The 15,907-nt window shown below is 38.4% G+C and overlaps 1 protein-coding gene and 2 non-coding genes across 4 annotated transcripts in view; all 3 read left to right on the top strand.

Moving 5' to 3' along the window:
* EIF3A (eukaryotic translation initiation factor 3 subunit A) overlaps nt 1–15,907 on the top strand; it is a 35,028-nt gene that overhangs the window by 4,588 nt on the left and 14,533 nt on the right. Inside the window, exons 2-15 of one of the 2 annotated variants that reach the window (XM_063132718.1) lie at nt 1,088–1,278; nt 1,635–1,771; nt 2,143–2,306; nt 2,656–2,855; nt 3,836–4,044; nt 4,243–4,414; nt 5,313–5,417; nt 6,560–6,658; nt 8,766–8,882; nt 10,004–10,189; nt 12,717–13,064; nt 14,268–14,372; nt 14,481–14,594; nt 15,288–15,410. In XM_063132718.1, the coding sequence (XP_062988788.1) occupies nt 1,088–1,278; nt 1,635–1,771; nt 2,143–2,306; nt 2,656–2,855; nt 3,836–4,044; nt 4,243–4,414; nt 5,313–5,417; nt 6,560–6,658; nt 8,766–8,882; nt 10,004–10,189; nt 12,717–13,064; nt 14,268–14,372; nt 14,481–14,594; nt 15,288–15,410 (2,270 nt within the window). Of the gene's footprint in view, nt 1–1,087; nt 1,279–1,634; nt 1,772–2,142; nt 2,307–2,655; nt 2,856–3,835; nt 4,045–4,242; nt 4,415–5,312; nt 5,418–6,559; nt 6,659–8,765; nt 8,883–10,003; nt 10,194–12,716; nt 13,065–14,267; nt 14,373–14,480; nt 14,595–15,287; nt 15,411–15,907 lie in introns of both variants that reach the window. The other variant, XM_063132719.1, reaches the window with a different exon arrangement.
* On the top strand, nt 5,967–6,096 carry LOC134403217 (small nucleolar RNA SNORA19). The gene has a single exon (XR_010025756.1). It is a non-coding gene; the product is annotated as a small nucleolar RNA SNORA19 (small nucleolar RNA).
* Nucleotides 8,442–8,572, top strand: LOC134403216 (small nucleolar RNA SNORA19). The gene has a single exon (XR_010025755.1). It is a non-coding gene; the product is annotated as a small nucleolar RNA SNORA19 (small nucleolar RNA).

Raw genomic sequence — 15,907 nt, 5'->3', positions numbered from 1 at the left:
TCTTAAACATTTGCGTAACAAAAACTCTTTGTCTTACTTTGTTACAACCTTTACTTTCTTTTATAAAAGGAAACGAAAGCTATACTATCTTACAAATAACTTTTAAGCATTTCATATTCCTTGATCTATTTTGCTAGAGACTTAGGCCTTAGCTAGACCTAAGGTTTATCCCGGGATCATCCCTGCCTGCTCCCAGGATAGCCTGTGTGTCATTTACATGAAAAAGGATGACCATGGGACGATCCCGGGATAAACCTTAGGTCTAGCTAAGGCCTTAGATCTTGCAACAATGGTTGATTCATAGGATAAAAGAAGTATCATACCTGGTATAATCCCCCCCCTTTTTTTTAAAAAATGACCCCTTTGAGTTCAGGCTAGCATTTTTAAACAATTGTTCAATTTTCCTAATGTTTTAGACTTCTAGTCTGAACTTGGATTGCAAAGGATTGCGTATCAAAAAGAGTAGGGAATGAGAAGGAGAGTGAGATAATGCCCAGCCTGAGATCCCCAAGCCCCAAATTATGAATAGCTCAGACTGAAAAGACATCGAAATATAGGCCGCTTGGAAGTCACTCCGTGTTTGAATTCTTGTTCAATCTGCCAGAAATTGAGCTAATTCCAAGGTTGCAAAGAGATTCAACATGGTTCACATTCAATCCCCATGTGTTGGAATAGGGGGCCCTATGCTAAGATAGGGAGGAATTTATGCAACTTAAACGTTGCAGGAGTTAATTGTCCATTAGCTTCCTGAGGTCATTTTATCTTCTTGTGAATTTGGGGACAAGTTCAAAAAAATCTATTAGCCCAAAAAGGTTACTTAACGGTTTGCTTATACACGCCTATGTCAGTAATTTGTGGCATCAAAATCCAGAAAAAAAATACTTTCCACATTTTCAAAAGTTGCTCAGCCTGTTTGCCTGGAAGTGATTCTTGTTTTCCGTAAGTAGCCTGTAAAGTGGCTGTTTTTAAACCAAATCTTGATTATATCCACTCTTTCCTGTTTCACTAAAGATATTTCTTTACACAAAAGTAACTTCTTGTTTTTTCTGGGAGTGAATGTTTAATGGCAGTGTGTGTGTTTTTCCAGAATTTCTTGAGGTTGGGAAGAAGCAACCTGCTCTTGATGTTCTCTACGATGTTATGAAAAGTAAAAAACACCGAACATGGCAAAAGATCCACGAGCCAATTATGCTCAAGTACTTGGAGCTATGTGTGGACCTCCGCAAGAGCCACCTTGCAAAGGAAGGGTTATACCAGTACAAGAATATCTGCCAGCAGGTAATGAGCGTCGAAAAGTAGGAAATTAAAAATCAGCATTTTAATATGTTTAATATTTATAGATGTTCTGGAAAAATGTACTTGTTGGTTCCTTAATTTATATGGAACTCGTCAATAAAACAGCTTGGTAGGATTCACCTTTTAGACATGTTCAGCATAATAATTCATTCCTAAAACAATTCAGTTCCTCTGAAATCTTAACAGTAGAAGAAAAACTCTTTTGTTCTCAGGCGTATTGGGAATTATTTACTTGCTATACTCTGCTATATTTTGCTATCATAGTTTGATTCTCCTATATAAATTCTTTCCCCTCATGTCTAAGAAAAGCAACTTAAGCTGTTTCAATTTTGATATAGGTTAATATCAAGTCCTTGGAGGATGTAGTTCGGGCTTATTTAAAACTAGCAGAAGAAAAAACTGAAGCTGCTAAAGAAGAGTCCCAGCAGATGGTGCTAGATATAGAAGACTTGGATAATATTCAGACTCCAGAAAGGTAGGAGGCTGAGCTATGATCTTATTGCATGAGGTTTAATTTCATCTATATTAAGTGTTCTTAGTGAAAAATGGCCCCAATTTACGATCTTGGGGCCTATCATACGCAAACCTTTACCAAGTAGATTTTTTTTCTGGGGTTGTACCTGGCTCAGTCAGGCCATATTTCAACTTGGAATGAGGTGGCAAGTCCATAGCTGGCTAAAAACAAAAAATGCACTCCCTTGACCTTGAAAGATTCTTTCAAACTATGCTGTAGTTTGTCATTAGCATTTTATTGTGCTGCTTTCTACGAATCTTGGCAGGTGAGGGCATTGTGAGAAATTATATAGAATAAAATATTCTTTTTGTTTGTTTGTTTCTTGACTGTAGTGTTCTCCTAAGTGCTGTAAGTGGGGAAGATACTCAGGATCGTACTGATCGGTTACTTTTGACTCCCTGGGTTAAGTTTCTATGGGAATCATACAGGCAGTGTTTGGACCTTCTCAGAAACAATTCTAGAGTGGAGCGGCTCTACCATGATATTGCGCAACAAGGTAAAATACAAATTATTTTGAGACTTATGCAGCCTCTAAAAGCAACAGATTAAAATTTTTTGGGATTTCTTATTGATTGCCAATTTTTGACAAATGGAAGGAAGAGCAATTTTTAAAAAAGCAAACTAGAAATCTTCACAGTTTTAATTAAAGCATATATTTTAAAGGAACAATTCAAGTAATACCTGGCCTTTTATTTAGGAACTGATCCGAAGTAGTACTTGTTTTTCTAAGAATAAGATGATTGATGCTTTAAAGATATTTTGGGGCTTAATATATACTTTTAGCATGAGTTAAATTGTGTCTTTAACTCCTGAAACAAAATATTTGGAACAATTTAATTTTGCAGCTTTCAAGTTCTGCTTACAATATACACGTAAGGCTGAGTTTCGCAAACTCTGTGACAACTTAAGAATGCATTTGGGTCAGATCCAGCGTCATCACAATCAAAGTACAGCCATTAATCTCAATAATCCAGAGAGCCAGTCGATGCACTTGGAGACCAGGCTTGTACAGTTGGACAGTGCTATCAGCATGGAACTGTGGCAGGTGTGTACTTACCAGATATGGAGGCACTGATCTTTTCCTTTAGTCTTCACTCTTCACATTCATTGGGTTGCATCCAATAGTGTCCTTCTACCAATGGAATAGATGTTGCTGGCAATTCTGATTTTTCCTGCATGTTCCTGCACCCTCCCCACCAAATAACTTCAGTGGGTTAAGAGATCCTCCATAGCAGATTTAGGGGGTGTAGGGGAGAGGAGAAGGGAATCTCCTGTTGTGAGAGCAGTTGTCCACTTGGATTAAACCCATTAAACTTTAAATTCTGTTTCATGTTTTAAGAGATGTAGCTGCACAGATGTAGGTTCAGTTCAGACAGCACATTTGTTAATGCAGTGTGAAAACTCAACGGTTGAGATTTTAGGAGGTACTCCCCTCACAACATGTTCTAACTCCATCATTGTGTGGCTGTGGGGTACTGTGGAGTTGAGTGAAATCCATCATGACATTTGATTGATAGTTCCTCTGCCCTCTCTCCTCCTCTGGTCCTCCCGATAGTATACCATCAGCCATTGCTGCAAAAAAACAATCCCCATGGCTCTCCTAGAGCGGAACTCGTTCCTTTTGCCTCTCTTGCCAGGGAATTCTGTTGCTAGTGGGAAAAGTCAACGCAACGGAAAACTCCATGAAGCCCTCCACACAACACAATGGTTGTGCAGGAACTCTCCTCTGGACAGCGTGGATATTTTTCATGGAGTGTTTTCCAAAAAAATCCTTCACCGTTGTGTGGAGTTTTCCCACCAGACAACACATTTCTTAATGGTGGTGTAAAACTCCACTGTGTTCTAAAACCATCATTGAAAAACACGTCTGAACTGAGCTGTAGAGTTAGCTTGGAGGACAATATATGTAACAATACATGTACAATTTATTATTAAGGGTTTCTAGTTAAATGTGCTTAGGCTGACAACTTGGTATGATGTGTATTAAATATATCTATATTATATTGCATTGTGCAATGTTTTCAGGAAGCCTTCAAAGCTGTGGAGGATATACATGGATTATTCTCCTTGTCCAAAAAACCACCAAAGCCCCAGCTGATGGCAAACTATTATCATAAAGTTTCAACTGTCTTCTGGAAATCAGGAAATGCACTCTTTCATGCATCCACACTTCATCGTCTTTACCACCTTTCAAGGGAAATGCGAAAGAATCTCACACAGGAAGAGATGCAGAGGTGAGAAAACTTATGGTTTGGGAGGTTTTGTTTTGATTTTGAAGTAGTATTAATAGTATATTTCAAGTAGCAGTTGGGCATTTAAACCTTCTAAATAGACCATTTTAGCATTTGGAATGGGGGGGGAGGATTTAACTGTTTAAAAGCGAACAAAGGGATAGTATTCCAGGTTCCTTTCTTCCAATCGTTGGTCTGTAGGATGTCAACAAGAGTCCTTTTGGCCACTCTTTCAATTCCAATAACTCCTGAACGAACTGACATTGCTCGGCTTCTGGACATGGATGGCATAATTGTTGAAAAGCAGCGGCGATTGGCAACACTATTGGGCCTCCAAGCCCCACCTACCCGAATTTCTCTCATTAATGATATGGTAAGTAACATTTCATAAATTATTTTTACATGGTGGTCATCCTTGTTTTATAATAAAAACAGTATAACTATGCTCCCCCCCCCACAATAAACTTAGGACAAAACATCAAAAGACGTTTGCATCCTTGTTGAAAGGAACTTTAGTAAAACTCAGAGAATAAGTTTAGAATGAAATTTACAATACATAGTACTAATGAAAGCTAAAAGTTTTGTTCATTTCCTTACAGATGTTTTGTCTCTAAAATCCAGTCTAGGTGCCAGTTGTAGCAGCAACTGGAATTCTTTCCACCTCCTGGACCTCCCCCCCCCGCCCCCATGAGCTGTACTACTGCCACTGCAGCAGATTTCAGTGGGGGGCGTGTGTTACCCACCTCTGACCTAGATCTACATGGAATGACTTTGGACTTGCTTTCCTATATAATTTGTGTCCCCATTTTATTAATCACTATCCTGATAATTTTTAGTACTGTTAATTTTAGAGGGGTTTGTGCGTATAGTTTAAGAACATTGATTTTATATTTATATTACTATTTTATGTTTTATTTGTTGTAGGTATATTAAATAAGGGCTTTGAGTGGTTTAAAAGATGTCTTAGAAATGTGTTAATTAGCTTGTAAATGTGACATTCTAGGCATGTTGAGAAGTATGCCCCTTTCGTAGATTGTTAGCATGATGTCCAAACTTGAACACTTGTGATTTATTATGGGTTAAACATCCCAGAGTTAACCTATCTTTTGTCAACCCACAATTTGCCACTGTGATATTTGAACCAGGTATATGTCATATTTTGATTATTTTGAATTATGAATGTTTTTTGAATTTAAGCAAATCTATTAAGTTGAATGATTAGTGTTACAGCTTGTTCAAATTGTTATTTAAAAATTCGTTATGTTTCATAGGTGAGATTCAATGTAGTACAGCATGTTGTCCCAGATGTAAAGGAACTTTATAATTGGCTTGAAGTAGATTTTCATCCACTGAAGTTATGTGGCCGTGTATGCAAGGTAAGTGCTAAAAAATTTTGAGGAAGAGCTATTACTTTCAAAAAGTATTGTAGCCTATCTTGATCATTCTGTAAAGCATTGCCACTGTTCCTTACTTTGTTTTGTACTGCCGCCTCTTAAGTTTATCATGCCTGGAGCTTATCTTAATTAGTGTGGGAATGATACAAACTTTTTTACTACAAAAGCTGTTTTTGAAATGCTAGTTCTCCTGTTTATGTGTTTCTCTTTTAATGCATTATTTTATTTCACTGTAATTGGCATTACAATCTGTTTATAACTGGATGAAAATGTTGCATTCTTATAAATATTACAAATTAAAACACTTGTCTGTTCACAAAATTACATTTTAGCTCTTCTTCTTTGTACTGGTAAAAGTGCCGTAGAAAGGAAAACGGCAAGAATAAGCTCCTGAGTTTGATTTTTAAGTGGCTGATTGAGATGGTATTGTGCAGCCACAAAATGGAATAACCGCTTCTTGCAGTGCAGGAATATTCAGGAGTGTACCCCTAGTTGACATATGGGAGTAATTCCTCTCAGTTGTACAGAGTGAAGCACATTTTATTGTCTTTTTCTTAACACGTGTAAGAACAAAGATATTTCTGATGTGCTAGATAATAGGTGAAGGTAAATTAGCAGTGTGGCAAACATGGTCACCACTGTCAGTCACCTTCAAACAAAATTTAACTTGACATACACTTTCTGGAAGATTAAAAGAAAAACACTATTGATTGAACTAAAGAATGCTTTTCTGGCCTACTATGAACATGGAAGAGTATATTGGACTTGGAAATACCTTATGTTGAAAAAGTTTAAGAGCTTCCTTATATTGTAGTAATGTTCATTTGCATGAGCCTTCCTCTGTATTCCTGAGGAGACAGTCATATGAGGAACTGTGTAGCACATTGTGCCAGAAGTTCTTGGCTGTAGGCGTTCTCATGATTGAAAAATATCTCTCTGATACTGCAAAGGTTGTGCTGGCTAAGATTTACACATTTTTGACATATGTTACTGTAGATCTTGTGAGTGTACTCTTGAGAAGAATGGGACAGTACACTGTGCTGAGAAAAATGATACTGTTTGACAAAAATGTACTGTCTGAACTAGCCCTGCTGCTTTACAGTCTCTTAACTGATTCTGTACAGGTTTTAAACTGGGTAAGAGACCAATCTGAAAAGGAACCCGAACTGCAATTATATATCCCTCATCTGCAAAACAACACCATTCTCAGACTGCTTCAGCAGGTATGGTTGCAAAACAAAATCTTCAAGGTAGATGTATTGTTGGAGTGAATTTTCCTGAATTCCTAAATCAGTGAACCATTAAAGTGCTTTGAGAATTTTCTGTTCCTGTGTCTCAAATCTTTGAGGGACCAGTTTGCTAAAGATCTAAGGGTTATCCTAATTTTAATTGTAGCTGAATACAGTAACTCCTGGACTTGTGTTTCTTGTTTGAACTCAAGAGATTAATTAAACTAATCTTCATATTGCCAATTACTGGAATATCTAATAGCTATCTCTGGCTCCCAGTTTATACATAACATAAGCAGCGTGGTTGTCCCTTATTACTTCCAGTAATATCTTTGACTTCATGTGATTAAAGCAAATCATGTAGCACCAAGGTGAAGGGAGGCACATGCATAACTGCTTGAGCAGTGCAGTTCCATTTGGCATGATGCTATAGGTGATGCCCTCCAAACCTTCATGCTTCTGTTTCATATGCCACAGCTACCACTAAGAGGAAAAATTTCTGGTGGGCAGGCAGATCCAGGGAATCTTTGAGGAAGACCCTGGAGTCATATGCCAGATTACTGATAGAATGGATAGATGAGAGTTGAGAGAAATGAGTGTGTGTGTGTGTGTGTGTGTATGTATGTATGAGAGAGAGAGAGAGAGAGAGAGAGAGAGAGAGAGAGGATGGATGGATGGATAGTGTTACATGCTTTGTGGATTTGTGAATGGATGGGTGGTGAAGAGGAGGAAAAATGGTGCAGAGAAAGAAAAGCATGGTCTTACCCACTTTGAGTTTTGGCTCTGTCTGCCATTAGTATGGGAACCCAACCACTTTTCCACAATGCAATGTAACCTTCAACTTCAAAAAGTTTGCCTATTCTTGAGACAGTGATGCAATAAAAGTGTAATTTCTGTTTCATTAGAGACTTAGGGAACTGTCACTAACGTGTTATGTGACCACACAGTCTACCCTAACATGACCAAAAGGTGTAGTTTTTACCAAAGAATAGTCTGGAAGTAATCATGAAAGCGCCATTCCACATGTGGTAATATATAAAAAAGTCATCAATTAATAACTGGCAAACTGCTAATAATAATAATAATAAATTTATTACCCGCCTCTCCCTCTGGATCGAGGCAGGGAACAACACTAAATAAAATATAATACATAAAATTAGTTAAAAGAGCATATCAAACCAATACAATATTAAAATAACAATCACAGCATCTTAAAATTCTTAGGTTTAAAATTTATCTGGGTAGGTCTGCCGGAAGAGACTAGTCTGTACGGCTGTCTTAAGCTCAGAGAGAGTATTAAGCTGACGAATCTCCTCTGGCAGGCCATTCCACAGATTGGGGGCAGCAGAAGAAAAGGTGTGAGGCAGATTTGTAATATGCATAAGTGAACACATGTAGGGGGAAGTGTGGGTGCTTTGAGGAACCCTTTGACCTACATGTGACTGCAGAAGTGTGGTTCCCAATGGTGTGTACAGTTAGTGCACATATGAAGGAACTGTGCAAATGATACAGTGAATGTGCATAATGGAGGGAGGGATTGCCGCCCCAATTCTACTCTCCCTGCCTTGTTTGTGATAGTTGTGTGACACATCACATAAAACAATAAAAGCCTACAACTGTAGTAAGCTACTTTTTTGTTGTATTCTGGGCAAGTTGTAAGAGACTAAGAAGCATTGCCTACATTTGGAGTTGAGCATAAGGTATCTCTAGCTTTTAAATCATGTATGCATTCCCTATGCTGGGCATGTTCAATGTATTGGTCTTTTGTGTTCTTCTAATGCACATCTCATTGACCTGCTTGCTTTGCATTAGTAAGCAGTGTTATTTCTCATGTGCTAAAGGATAGCTGAAGGCTAATTAGCAGCTTTGTTCTATTTAGTGATTGCTGCCAGTCTCCTTCATACAGAGTTGTTGCTCAGGAGAGCGAACATTTCTTTTGAATAAATGCTGACAGCAAATCTTAAGTGTTCCTTTACATGTGAATGTTTTTTTGTTGATGGCTAAGCTCTTGACTAAGTTGATTAAGCTCTTAAAAAAACAAATGCCTGTATAGTGTTGTAATGATCGATTGGAAAGATTTCAATATTCATATGTTACGCAGGTGGCCCAAATTTATCAAAGCATCGAATTTTCTCGCCTGACTACTCTGGTTCCTTTTGTTGATGCTTTCCAACTGGAACGTGCAATAGTAGATGCAGCCAGACATTGCGATTTGCAAGTAAGTATGGTACAAAAGTTCCAGATGTTTTAAACAGGTAAATCTGAGTGTTCAGATTAAAATGTGCTCATTCAAAACATGACAGCCACTTTATATCTTTGTATTCCAAATAAGGAGTTCTAACACATTCTCCTTCAGTGGAAGGGAGTATCCCTAAATGAGAGGAGTCACCCATTCTAGAATACCCTCTATCCATTAAAGAGAATGAACTTTATCGTAGCAAGTCCAACATTTTTTTTCTTTACTTAGGTGTGCACAATCAGCGGCCCCGGCTGCCACACACAGATTCACAGGGCCCCTCCATTGGTACCTTGACCCACTGCCACTGGATTCCCTCCCCCTGCTGTTTTCCCACCATGTTTGCTCTCAACTTCTTCCCACAGAGATCTTTATAAAGATTGTGTGTGCGTATAGGCAGGGCTGGCCCTGAGCCAGTATCACATACAGCCTCATGGCCACAAAGGTTGTCCACCCCTGCCTTAACTGTAGAAACTTAATTATTTTCTTACAGAGTAGTTGACTCTTGGGATACAAAAGCGAGCTTTCTCACAATATTGTTAGGTAGTAGGACTGCAACATTTAGTTGCTTAATCAATTTAAATTAATCAGTTAAAATGTGCTTCTGATTAATCAGGTAGCAGATTTTTAAAATATTACAGTTTTATACGTACTTGTATTAAAAAAAGATTGTAAGCTCTCTCACCCCAAGCAAAACTGAATTATGTCTGATTTCCCATTGGTGCCAGTGGAGGTTTTTAAAAAGTGATTGTAATGAAGGGACGATGGGGTCGGCACTACTGAGGAGGGAAGGGCTACTTTCCCCCTTTCTGATGCTGCACCCCCCTTGAAAAATCACCCCTCCCCAACTGAAACCCATTGTTGTCACTCACTTTTTGGATGTGTTCCCACCCATTGCTAATATGCAGCACCTGACATGTTTGCCCACATCAGGTTTGACCCTCGGGCCAAAAAAGATTCCCCATCCTTGATTTAGCGCATGAGTAGGCACATATAGGAGGATGCATGCCATCAGATACTGAGGTCCTACACTGTGAAAAGCTGTATAGGTCAAAACCAGCACTGAATAAATATCTGAATTATTTTATCTTCCATTTTAATAGGTTCGCATTGATCATACCACTCGAACTCTGAGTTTTGGGTCAGATTTGAACTATTGCACACGGGAAGATGCTCCTCTTGGACCTCAGCTGCAAAGTATGCCATCAGAGCAGATCAGGAACCAGTTGACAGCTATGTCAGCTGCCCTTGCAAAGGCTCTTGAAGTGATTAAGCCGCCTCACCTATTGGTAAGTTGAACGTTTTAGGTATGCTTTTTAAACAATATTGATGCTTCTTGGGAAACATTGGTGTGCCCACTCATTACTTAAGTCTTTTCTCTCCTTCCTCCAATTTACATTTGATTCTCCTGATGTTGAATTATAGCAATTTTTACAAGGTGAGAGTAGATATGGACAAACGAGCAAGTAAAAGAGTGATGGGTAGCTGCATAGGTTTAAAAACTTTGGGGTGCAATTTCATGTTTATTTGAACCTATTGGAATAGCTGAGTGGTATTGAACTGTAGTAAATAAATACTTTTACCATCCATTACACTGCAGGTAGAGCATTATACCTGAGTATTTAATTTACTTTTCTAGCAGTGTCTGTAATAGTCAGCATGTATTCTATTTTGTTCTCACCCTTCATATCTTCATTGTCTTTTTTATTTTTCCTGTAATTTCTTCAGATATAATGGACAATAGTTGTTCAAGAGTTCTATTGCTCTATGTTGAAGTCTGCTCGGTACAGGGAATGTATCTTGCAAACAATAGTATAGTTAACTAGTAATAATCAGCGGAACATATGCCAGAGTTTCCTCTTCAATCATGGCAGCCCCATTTATTGCCACTTCTAAGTAGTGAAGTATTTGGGAGGGGAACATTAGGCAAGGAGATCTCGCAAGATCTGCAGTCAGCAAAGCACTAGGACAGCACTGTAGCCTCTTTCTCCCTTTAGGTGTAATTTTAGCTGATTAAGGCTGTAGTCTTATACCCAATTACTCAGGAGTAAGTTCCATTGGATGCAATAGTACTTACTTCTGAGTAGATATAGGATTGTACTGTAAATAGGATCTTGGAGGAAAAGAAAAATGCTGAGGAAAATTTTAACCTTATGATTATAAAGACCATCCTGTGTACAACTTTTAGGGGGAAATACCAATTGTAAATAAATCAAGACTGATTGTAACATATTCATACTTTATTGCTTACAATAACTCTTCTCTTCAACTTGGCAGTTTAGTTACATATCTGACATGGCAGTTTCTACCTTAAACGAAAAACTGTTCGGATAAATGAAAGTGTGTGCACGTGCTCATTTTTTGGGTTTGCCTTGATAAAAAGTATTTTTGTGGTATTTCAGTGTATGTAATCTGATGAGAATGAGCTGCAATTAATGCTACATAGTAAATAATTACAGGAAAATGAAGGAAATGACACCTCTGTTCATTGCTCCTTCTAATTAGTGAGGTATTTGGGGTTGTTTTGCTGGGTGCGTATGTGTAAAAGATTTAAAATCTCATAGTTTTAAAAGGTAGAACTTGGATACATAGAAATTCCTCCCCATCAAATACTTGCATTGTATAGTGGAATTTGACCTAACAGATTTATTGCAGTGTATTCCTATTTCTTAGAATGCCATACCTTTAAGATGCTCTAACCCTAGAAATACTTGTCTAGGTGGCTTAATTTTGTTTTGTTTTGTTCTAGGATATTTATTCAAGTATGTAAATATGTGATGGATTGAATCAATTATAATATTTATTTATTTTATTTACAACATTTATATACTGTTCAATTATCTAATACAGATTTCAGAGCAGTGAACATAGATATAAACAGTAAAAGAATGAAGTTTTAAAAAGTTCGGGTCCAGGTTATCTGAAAGACTGTATTCTCCCATATGAGCCTGCCCGTGCTCTGAGATCTTCTGGGGAGGCCTTTCTCTTAGTTCCACCAACATCCCAGGCACGCCTGATGGGTACGCGGGAGAGGGCCTTTTCAGTGGCTGCTCCAAGGCTCTGGAACTCCCTTCCCAGGGAGGCTAGGCAGGCGCTCTCTGTGCTACAGTTTTGGAGTCAGGCAAAACTTTTTTGTTTCAGCAGGCTTTTGGAACTATACTGGACTTGTGTTAATGTATTGGATTCCCCCCCCCTTTTAATCTGTTACCGTTTTTTAAAAATAAATTTAACATGTTTTTAATTTTACTGTAGGTTTAATTCTATTTTAACTTTAGTAATTTATATTTATATGTTTTAATTGTACATGTTTTAATTTTGTAAACTGCCTTGAGTCCCAGTACTGGGGAAAAGGCGGGAAATAATAATAATAATAATAATGATGCAAATTAAAAAATTTCGATCTAAAAACAAAGGTGTCAGAAAAACAGTGGCTAGCCAATTGGGGAAGGCTTCTTGAAAGAGATGTTTTCAGGAGGTGCCAGAAGCAGCCTAGTGTTGGTGCCTGCCTGACCTCCAGGGGCAGAGAGTTCCACAGAGGTGGGGCCACTACACTAAAGGCTGTTCTCCTGGTGGATTCCATTCGGGCCACAGGTCCATGTGGAACCACCAGGAGCATGCCCTCTGAAGACCTCAGTGACCGGGCAGGTTGGTAAAGGAGAAGGCGCTCTCTTAGGTATCCTTAGGTATTTAATAGGCAACTGTATAAACAACACACATATACATAAACTGCATCAGTAATTGTGTGGAATTCAGCAGTGTTTTTCTCTGCTGGCATTTTTTAACGGGAATTTTGTTGTATCTTTACTTTTTACTCAGCTAGAGAAGGAAGAACAACATCAGCTGGCTGTTACAGCTTACTTAAAAAATTCAAAGAAAGAACACCAGCGTATCCTTGCTCGCCGTCAGACTATTGAGGAAAGGAAGGAACGTCTTGAGAGCTTGAACATTCAGCGTGAGAAAGAAGAGTTGGAGCAGCGTGAAGCTGAGCTCCAAAAGGTTCGCAAAGCTGAAGAAGAGAGATTGCGTCAGGAAGCCAAAGAGCGAGAAAAGGAGCGTATTCTGCAGGAACATGAGCAGATTAAAAAGAAAACTGTTCGTGAACGTTTGGAGCAGATCAAGAAGACTGAGCTGGGTGCCAAGGCCTTCAAAGATATTGATATTGAAGTAAGAAATTTGGTGTTTTCCTCTGATAACTTACTCTTTTTTTTTTTACTATTCACTGAAATCATGTTTGCAGAGCATATGAAGCTCTTGCAAATGAAGCTGGTCCGCCTGCACATTCTAAGGCAATAGTGGGGAACCTCTGGCTTGTGGGCTGGATGCAAAAGCCCAGAGGGATGTCAGAGAAACCACCTTTCCTTTCAATGAGGGATGGCTTCTCTTTCTTTCGAAGGGCTTTTATAGATGGCAGCAGTATGAAGGCACTTATTATGCTGTCTGGAAAAGCTTTACACGTAGAAATTGTGTGTCTTCTTTCCCATGCATTGGTTTTGGGGAGGAAGAGAGAAATGACCAAGTCATTTCTTTCCACGCCCAAGTTCTCTGTGGTGGTGATGCAGGTGCTTTCTGCAAGAATTCAGCTTATAGGAGAGAAATTCCTCTTCCTTTACTGAAAACTCTGAGTCAAGAAAGTGGGGGACTTCTATACAAAAGGTTGGTTGCAACCTGTTTAACCTCAGAGGGCAGAGGCACCTGGAGCAGGGTCTCAAGGAGAGTGGAATGTCACATGGGAGAAAATCATTCAGGTACTGTAGTCTCAAGCCATATAAAGATTTATAGATTAAAATCAGCACTTCATTGCACCTTGGAAGCCAGTGATCTTTTAACACTGGCAAAATATGTTCAGAATAGTAGGTCCCAGTTAAAAATCTAGCTGCTATATTCTGAACCAGTTGAAGTGTTCAAAGGCAGCTCCATATACAACACAATACAATAAAACCCCGATTGTTATCGGAACACAGATAAACAGTGGCCAGGCTAACCTCTAAGAGTGGTCACAGGTGGCATACCAATCCTAAATTGGAGAAATTTACTTCAAGCCACAAATTCTACTTGGGCATCCATGGCCAAGGCGAGATTTCATGGTAATCCTAAACTGTAAACCTCATCTTTCAGAGAAAGTGCAATCCCAAATAAACCACCAAATAACAGCACCTCCATCTTTCATGAATTAAGCTTCCTAACAATGACATCCCCACAACTTGATTGGAATGAATGCAGTTAATTTCTTACCATTGAAATATTTGAACCAATGCATTAAAGAACAAAGAGTAAAATAAGTATTGGAGCTACGTGACAAGTTGCTGGCATTTAAAACACAGTGATGTGCTTTCTTTTCTTTTTTCTTTATTTAATGTCTCATTGTAGGATCTTGAAGAATTGGACCCAGACTTCATTATGGCAAAACAGGTTGAACAGCTAGAAAAAGAAAAGAAGGAACTACAAGAGCGCTTGAAGAATCAGGAGAAGAAGGTATAAGAAAAAGACAGTGCTGTTAGACATTGGAAATAGATGGAAGGAACAGCGTCTATTACAGTTTTTCACTTAACCTGAGCAATAAACATTTCATCTTGTATTTAGATTGACCATTTTGAAAGAGCAAAACGCTTAGAAGAAATTCCACTGATTAAGAGTGCCTATGAAGAGCAAAGAATCAGAGATATGGACCTTTGGGAACAGCAAGAAGAAGAAAGGGTGAGGTTTTTTGAGAGAAGTCAAAAACTATAGCTACTGAAAAGCACCCTAGGTTCCAAAGTTTGAGATACCATTTTTTAGATTTTTTAGGTTATAAATTAATTACATACATAACTTGATATCACACTCACTCCATTAGTTTGTAGAAATTTACTTTGCCCCAATAGACAGAATTATTAATCTTATTTGATTGCAAAAAATATTGTCACGTAAGTGGTGAAGAATAAATTATGTTTGGATATGCTGCAATCAGGAAGTCTCAATCTATGCTAGACCTACAAATTTTGCCATCACAGAATGCAAGTCTTCTGACTAGAATAAATTATGTAAACTATGCCAAGCATGATAAATTAATCCGTTTGGATGCTATATAGTTTTTGCAGTTCTGTAATTGCTAGAGTCGTTTTATTTGTTTATTTAGGAACCATGAAAGCCAGGAAGAAAGGTGATCAAAGGCTTTGTATAGCTTTTGTACACAAGCTAATTTTCCGCATACTTTTGTGTAACAAATAATAGACTTGCTGGTGTTTTCTACAGTGTGCAGTTGGTCTGTTAAATTTCATGACATTGGCATCTGAATAAGCCTAGGAAAAGAGGCCTGGGTGCTAGTATACACACACACATGCACGCACGCGACGTTTGGAACAAATTATGCATATCAGTAGTACTGACTTGGGTTTACTTATGTGACAGATCACAACTATGCAGGTGGAACGTGAAAAGGCCCTTGAGCATAAGAACAGGATGTCAAGGATGTTGGATGACAGTGAATTATTTGTAACTAGGCTTATGGAAGCAAGAAGATCAGTTTATGAGGTAAATCTGATTTTTGTGTTCTGTGCTTATGGGATCATAGAGCAGAGCTTTCTAGAAAACTGAGTGGGGGTGATATAGCGCCCCCTTCATATCAGCATATTTGTGTCTTATGCATGAGATGAGAGGCAAGGCTACCATGATTCTGCCCATCATGAGTATCAATTTTTTTCTGACAAAAGAATCTGATACAACACCTGTGATTTGTGTCTTTTAATGGTTTCTTTTGTTTCATTATATTGCACTCTTCAAGGAGATTAGGGTGCCATTTGTGGAATTATCCCATTTTATAAATTGTTTTCAACTTAATGTGCTTCATGGTCTCTATTCAGTTTGACATATGGGTCTTGCAGCTACACTGAGTTCCATTCAGGGAAATGTCTAAAGCTAGACTAGAGTCTTGGCAAGAGCTCTGCCCTTATCCTCCATGTACACACTCCTTGCATTCCTGGTCATTTCTCTTTTGACCTTCACAGTGGCAACACCTCAGGAAATGTCAT

This window comes from Elgaria multicarinata, chromosome 8, assembly GCF_023053635.1.
Source record: "Elgaria multicarinata webbii isolate HBS135686 ecotype San Diego chromosome 8, rElgMul1.1.pri, whole genome shotgun sequence".
NCBI classification, from domain to species: domain Eukaryota; kingdom Metazoa; phylum Chordata; class Lepidosauria; order Squamata; family Anguidae; genus Elgaria; species Elgaria multicarinata.
This window is presented reverse-complemented; position numbering and strand designations above follow the sequence as displayed.